A 7,232-nucleotide genomic window follows, 5' to 3' on the forward strand; every position below is an offset into this window, starting at 1 on the left:
TGGATAGTTAGTGGGTCAAATATGATCACTGAAAATATTGTTCTAGTTATAATCCATTTCTTGAAGAATAATATAACGGGGGTTTAATGCATTAGAACATCGCCTTAGGTGAGGCGATTCTCAACCAGTTTGACTCATTTTATTTTAACAATTTTGTTTCCTAAAGCACAACCTAGAATAACCCATTTAATAAGTGAATGTGTTGAGATTAGCACCTCTATATCAGTCCATCATACTTGTTTCCCCATGGAATGAAGATTATCAAAAGCCTTATCTATACTCATAGGCAAAATGAAGTCAATTCTATTTTATTTCATTATTGTTTCAACATGGATAGTCCCTTTGACGAATGAATTGATTTTTGTAAAAGATTACGTAGATAGTTCCTGTGAATAATTTTAACGAACTCAGTTAACCTTCGTTAGAGTGAGAGATGAAATTGAAACTTTAAAATGATTTCAAAGACTATAAATGCATAAAATAAAATACATTCAAAAGTGAAACACACATATACCAAAATGAGCAATTTTGTATAAAATCAAATTCAAATCATATATATCGGTCAAATCAAATTCACACTCACAAAATTTACACCTCAATCAATTCTGATATTCAAACTAAATCCCCAAATCAACATACATACTGCCCTAATTTCACCTCCTAATTTCATGATATAAGGTAACGAATTTAATATTTTAGCTTAATCGTCGTTACAGCTACGCTCCAATTCATTCCGTAATTATTATGTTTAAAGTTTTTTCTAATTTTGACTTCTTTTTGTTTGATGATTTTGAAGGAAATCAAAACTGGAAGAGCTGCTGTTAATTAAGATATGTTGCTGTCGTTGAATCCAAGTGGTGTTTATTTCATCGTCAATTGTTTATTTCATTTTTCTGAATGGCATCCATTGGAGTCTTTCAGTAAAATAGCTGATTGATTGATCGATTCATTCATTTTAGGGCTTGATTACCTCCTTACTCTAACTTATTAGGTCAGTAATCTAATCTAGCTTTTGTTGTAAGTTAAATATGATAAAAAGTATTACTTTGGAATGAATAATGTTTTATATATTTAAGTGTTTGCTAATTATGGTAGCAAAGTAGCTGATTAATTTCAGGGCTTTATCACCTCTTTCCTCTAATTATTAGGTTTTAGTATTTCTGAAAATTTGAAAAAAATTATAACTTTGTTTACATGAGAGAAATGCACGAAAAGTTAGTGTGAACTTGTGATGGTTCACACATGTCATGTGAAGGTTTCGATAGCAAAAATTAGCATTTCTTGTATAAAAAGTCAATGTTCAATGTGTTTTCATACTCATATAGGATTTGGTTCATGTGGGATGAAGGTTTAGCTAACATGATTTTTACATGATGCAAAAATTCATTTTGTATAAAATAGAAGAAAACGAAAACTTTGAGAAGGTTCACACATATCATGTGAAGGTTTTGATCTCAGTTATTTCACATAAGGTACAAATCTTTTCTGTATATATTTCTTTTATATGTTACAAATCTTCACATTATTAATGCGTGCAATGTCATATGTGTAACCTTATTTGTGAAATAAAATAAATTTTAGATATATCTGTTGATTAACACAACGATTGATTTGTTTCTCCAATAAAGCGTGCAGAATTTATGTTGAGTTAATATTGTAGTACCAACGAAGATTGATTAATCATGTTTATACAGAAATTTAAATACTTGGGTGCAAGTGTGATGGAGATGGCATGTTGTGGTTGTTTTGGGTTTTCATTTCCAAAGAATCATAAGAAGGATTTAAGGCCAAGGGTAGAGGGGGGAAATCATGTTCTACAGGGGCTATTATTGAAACAAGATGTAGTAGAAAACGGGTCGGATACTGATACAGAAGATGAAGAAAATGATAATAATTCATATAATAATAACGGAACAGATATTGATACGGAAGATCATGAGGAGTTCATAAACCCTGCTAAAAGCTCTCAAGAGATACTTAAATATAGAATGGATAACGGATTGATTTGCAGGGAGTTTCCTGTTAAAGAAACTAACAAATTTGTACGATCAGAGGTAATGTTTAAACTGCATGTTTAGATGATTCCATTCATATTAATTAATATAAAGTACGCAGGAGTTCACTAAGTCCAAAAATTAGAAACTTTTTAATAGAAAGAGATGATTATTACGCTACATATCGGTAGTATTTTCTGATTTAACTACATTTAATATTATACTAGTGTTGCCGAACTCGGAATTATTCGGCGAGTACTCGGTCAAATTCGGTTAAACTACGTTAAAATCAGTCAAACTCGGTCAAAATCCGCCAAAACTCGGGATTACTCGGAAAATCGGTCAAAGTCAAACTTGGTCAACATCCGAGTACTCCCGAGTTTCTGAGTACTTTCTAAAAAGTCGCGATCCGAGTACTGCCTGAGTAGCGATTTTTGCAACGTTGTATTTTACGTTTGTATTAAATCTGGGATTGTTTCATTTACATGGTTTACTAAAAGAGTATATGATTAATTTTCTTAATAGTCCTGAGAAAACTCGAACTTGGTTGTTACAAGTACATCTATTTGATAATGCATTAACCAGTTTTAGTAAATGAATTCAAACAACTTTTTTTAAGTATCCTAATAATTATAGTAATCTTTGATTTAGTGTAGTGTGAGTACCAAATTCAGCTATGATAACTGTATGGAAATCTATGTAGATTTTTAAGCTTTGTACATAATGTCTTAACCTATTTATGTTGGTTGTTGTAAACGGTGTTTAGTTTGTTAACTTTTTTTTTTTTTTTTAATTTAACTTTGTTTCTCATGTTTAGGATGAATATGGGAGCAAGATGGTAAATGAGTATGTTCACGAGTGTAAAATTGGCTCTGGTAGCTATGGAAAAGTGGTAATTAGTTGATAAATGATTTTACTTATTCTAACTACTTGCCCAATTTGCATGAACCAGAATTTGATTCATTGTTTCTTTTTAGTCACTTCATTGATTAAACGATCCTCTAGAACTTGCTTATTGTTTTCTTTAGTTACAAACCTAAAACAACTATGGTTAGTCATATTCCCCTTATTTCAAATATTAATTTTACTACATATACGATAAGCTTAATTCTATGATAAGCTTGAGTGGCTATGAGTTATTGTGTGTGCAGGAATAACGACAAGGTAGTCCATCACTTGATATTATTCTGAAGGGAAAAAGAAAATCGTCTCGCCGATCTTGTTCTCAAAGCCAAATTTGATTATGGTTTTATTTCAATGGTTTACAATGTCGTTCTTAGTGCCGTCTTTTACATCGGGATGACTTTGTTAAGATTCTTAGGGTTTACAACGAAGATGACTTTACTAAGATTCTTAGGGGTTTGCAATTTTGTAGGTAGCACGTTTTTTTATTTTATGAATGATGAACAGTACTGATTCTGAATATGTTGTCAAGAAACGTGCTAACTACATTGTTGTAAACCCTAAGAATGTAATCAAAGTCATTCTCATTGTAAACCTTAAGAATAATATCAAGGTCAACCCCGTTGTAAAAGATGGTACTAAAAACGGCATCGAAAATTCTCCAAATGGAACCATAGTCAAATTTGGCGTTGAGAATGAGATTGACAAGACGCTTTTCTTTGTTTTCCTATAGAATCGTATCAAGTGATGGACCTTCTTGTTGTTCGCACACACACAATAACTCATAGTCACTCAACCTTATCATAGAATAAAGCTTATCGTATATCGTATATGTAATTAAATTAGGGTTTAAAAAGAGGGGAATATGACTAACCATAATTGTTGTAAGTTTGGAACTCGAGAGAACAAGAAGAAAGTTCCGGAGAGCCGTTTAATCAATGAATTGACTAAAAAGAATCAAATTGTGCTTTAATTTGCACTTGTTTGACTTATATTTTCTAGGTTCTTTACCGAAGCCAGATTGATGGTAAGCATTATGCAATTAAGGTATTGTTCTTTATTGCACTTTAACCATTCATTAATAAATGTCTTTTGATGTCAAACTTAGTTACCTAATTTGCTTTAAAAGCGTTCTTTTTAAATGATATTTTTGTTCAAGTTGTTCTGTATTAATTTACTCTTGAAGTCACCTAAGGGATAACATTCAACTTTATCTGTCTAATGCATTTTCTCACATAACCCGAGAAATTTCAGAGTTTGATCTTTTTGTTTGAATTGAATTGTAAGTTCTTTATAATCATCAATTGACCGACCGTGTCTAATTTATTTATGCAGTCTTTTCACAAGTCTCATTTAATAAAGCAACGAGTTACCCCTTCTGAGACAGCCATGACTGATGTTTTCCGTGAGGTAGTTTGTTACCCTATTATCATCATCATGTTCCTTCTTTTATTTATTTATTTATTTATTTTTACTTATATTATTGTATTATTGTATTATTTTTATTTTTCTCAGGTTATAATCATGAAAATGCTGGATCATCCTAACATAGTGAATCTTGTTGAGGTGATTGATGATCCTGATTCAGATCACTTTTACATGGGTACGAACTGCCATACAACTCTCTTAATATATATAATTTCATTACGTGAGTTTGTATACTGATGTTTATTTTTTCAGTTCTTGAATATATTGAAGGCAAGTGGGTGTTTGAAGGTGATGGACCTACAAGTAGCTTGGGTGAAAATGTTGCAAGGAGATATTTGCGTGATATAGTTTCTGGTTTGATGTATCTTCATTCTCATGTAGGATAACTAACCTTGTTTATTAAATGCATTTAAACGTAATAATTTCTCTGTTCCAAAACAAATGAAAAACAGTTCTCTTTTTACAATACATCCAAATATAAACACATCATTTCCCTTTTTGGGTAAAAGTTTAAAATCCATTTTCACATCTTGACCTTTTATTGTTTTTGTGGATTTATAATTGGGGAAACAATTTTATTAGACTTCATCGTTGTCAATTTTTTTACTGTTTATGGGATGGAGGAATTGTTTATTTTATTATATTATTATTTAACACTTCTATTCAAGGTTGTAAAAGTCGTGATTCGGGGACAAGTCGATCGGGACCTTGGAGGGACGATTTGGGAACGAGTTATGCGTTGACCAACATTGACTTTTAGTAATAATTAAATTGAACATATATATATTACACATAATAAATATATATCAGATATAAAACATAAGTATTTCAAACATATAAGTATGGCACAAAATCTAATTTTAAAAAATACAGTATAAAAGTTTTGCTTTATGTTTAACAACTACTTTCTTCATGAAATACAGAATATTGTTCATGGAGATATTAAACCTGATAATCTTCTAGTTACTGCTACTGGCACGGTAAAAATTGGCGATTTCAGTGTAAGCCAGATATGTGAGGTAATGTATTATTCTCTTCTCAAATTCAACACTTTTTTTACGTACTAGTACGTAAAGTTCGACACTGGTCATAAACTTCGATTTTATTGGTAGAATGAAAATGACAAGCTTCGCCGCTCCCCCGGGACTCCTGTTTTCACTGCTCCTGAATGTTGTCTAGGTAAGTTGGTTCTCTAGCTACTAAAATGATTGTGTTAATTATCCATTTATAAAAACATAATTATTACATAATTATTAATAATATCATAAGATAAAAGTTTTAGGAGAATGTATGGACTTTTAATTGTTTGACATGCTCTCCTTTTACTTAATTATTTAATTTAATTTATAAGTAAATGGGGTGAAAGTTCCACCTCTATCAAATATGCTATGGAGTCTTAAAATCTTCCATTTTTATTTTTATCTTTATATTTAATAATTAATAATTAATAGGTAAAAGTTATCATGGAAAAACTGCGGATATTTGGGCGGTTGGAGTTACATTATACTGTATGATAACGGGACGGTATCCATTTCTTGGAGACACACTGCAAGATACATATGATAAGGTAAGCAAGTATTGTCGTATTGTTGTTCGTTTTAATACTTACTTTTGGTTCGTTGTTTTTGGTGTTCGTGTATTACTAAGTTATCTAGTGTTTATATTTCAGATTGTTAATGATACCTTGTTTTTCCCTGATGATATTAACCCTCTCCTCAAGGACCTAATTGAGGGGCTTTTATGCAAAGGTTAGTATTTGTGTTTTGTATATCTGCAATTTTTTTATTAAATTGTTTCATAAAAGCTCAAAATTTTCTTGATTTTTTTTTTTCTTTTTTCATGGGAATTTTTCATTAATATCATTATCGTCTATCATATTGATCTAACTTACAATTGTATGCATAACCAAAAACTGTCAAACTTTGTAGCAAAAAACATACAATAGACGGTATTAAAGCTAGAAAACACAATAGCGTGGTTCGGAGTTGGATACGTACATTAGTAGTATGTGTACAGTTAAGTCAAGCACTCCCAAACTATAAACGCATAAAAATGTAGCTAAAACGATTCAAATGTGCTTAGAGGGTCAAACGCTTTCAAGTATATTTATGATTATAATCATCTTATTAATTTGACTTTTTGTGTTGGTATTTGTGTTTGATTTGGCCAGATCCAATGCAACGGATGAGTCTTGAAACTGTTGCTATGCATCCGTGGGTCACGGAAAAGGATGGATTTATCCCTCAATACATTTGTTGGTGCAAACGCAACAAATTACAAAGGGAAGAATCTGATACAATCAGAACAGACACTATTAGCAATTAGCAATAAAAATTAAGGTGTTATTGTATTTGTTTTTCTTTAAAATTGTTATTGTACATTAAGATCTTTCATCATTCATGTATGAGTTTAAAGTGAACTTTTGGCGAAATGAGACGGTACGCTGTTAGATAATAGTTGGAATTTCTTAAGCTGTGACCATTTTGTCACATTTTGAAGTGGGGTATTTCAAACCTTGAAAGGCAACTGATGTTTTGTAAATTTTGTTTGTTGAGAAAAACAGCTGTGGAATACATGGATTGAAGTGCTTAACTGTTCAAATAACATAAATGTATCGGTTTTAAGGAGGTAAAGTTGATACAAATCGGATTTTGAAGAGAATATATTAATATATTAATGTAATTTTTCTATGTTAAAAACTTAAACATTGCAATAGAAAAAACCAAAAGTTGCAACAGTTAACAACTAATCTACAGGAAAAAAAGAGAAGCTTAATTCCCTAAACATAATGACACAAAGATGTGATGCTTTATTAAGTGGTAACTTCAATGCATCATGGTTGCGATATCTATTGATTTTTAATCATCGTTTTTTATAACGGCGGAAATTTTATTATACAACAAAAAA

General features: G+C 30.9%; 1 protein-coding gene across 3 annotated transcripts; it reads left to right on the forward strand.

Annotated features, from left to right (window-relative positions):
- Positions 1 to 567: 567 nt before the first annotated feature.
- Positions 568 to 6,907, forward strand: LOC139876452 (serine/threonine-protein kinase GRIK2-like). Of its 3 annotated transcripts, none has more exons than XM_071863770.1 (14): positions 568 to 678; positions 797 to 991; positions 1,326 to 1,472; positions 1,695 to 2,054; positions 2,812 to 2,886; positions 3,900 to 3,944; positions 4,233 to 4,307; positions 4,413 to 4,500; positions 4,578 to 4,702; positions 5,249 to 5,344; positions 5,438 to 5,504; positions 5,777 to 5,892; positions 5,995 to 6,073; positions 6,496 to 6,907. In XM_071863770.1, exons 3-14 carry the CDS (start codon positions 1,371 to 1,373, stop codon positions 6,648 to 6,650), a joined length of 1,383 nt encoding a protein of 460 aa, XP_071719871.1. In that variant the 5' UTR covers positions 568 to 678; positions 797 to 991; positions 1,326 to 1,370; the 3' UTR covers positions 6,651 to 6,907. The 3 variants fall into 3 exon arrangements, with proteins under 3 accessions (XP_071719871.1, XP_071719873.1, XP_071719872.1); XM_071863772.1 differs by having other exon boundaries at positions 5,981 to 6,073; positions 6,496 to 6,631; XM_071863771.1 differs by lacking the exon at positions 1,326 to 1,472.
- The last annotated feature ends 325 nt before the right edge of the window (positions 6,908 to 7,232 follow it).

The sequence above is a fragment of the Rutidosis leptorrhynchoides genome, chromosome 11 (assembly GCF_046630445.1).
Source record: "Rutidosis leptorrhynchoides isolate AG116_Rl617_1_P2 chromosome 11, CSIRO_AGI_Rlap_v1, whole genome shotgun sequence".
NCBI lineage: Eukaryota > Viridiplantae > Streptophyta > Magnoliopsida > Asterales > Asteraceae > Rutidosis > Rutidosis leptorrhynchoides.

Coding starts and splice junctions, on each gene's coding strand:
- LOC139876452 (XM_071863770.1), top strand. CDS start 1,371: ATGATGCAAAAATTCATTTTGTATAAAATAGAAGAAAACGAAAACTTT. Junction 2,887..3,899: donor CTGGTAGCTATGGAAAAGTG/GTAATTAGTTGA, acceptor TATATTTTCTAG/GTTCTTTACCGAAGCCAGAT. Junction 4,501..4,577: donor TTCAGATCACTTTTACATGG/GTACGAACTGCC, acceptor TTATTTTTTCAG/TTCTTGAATATATTGAAGGC.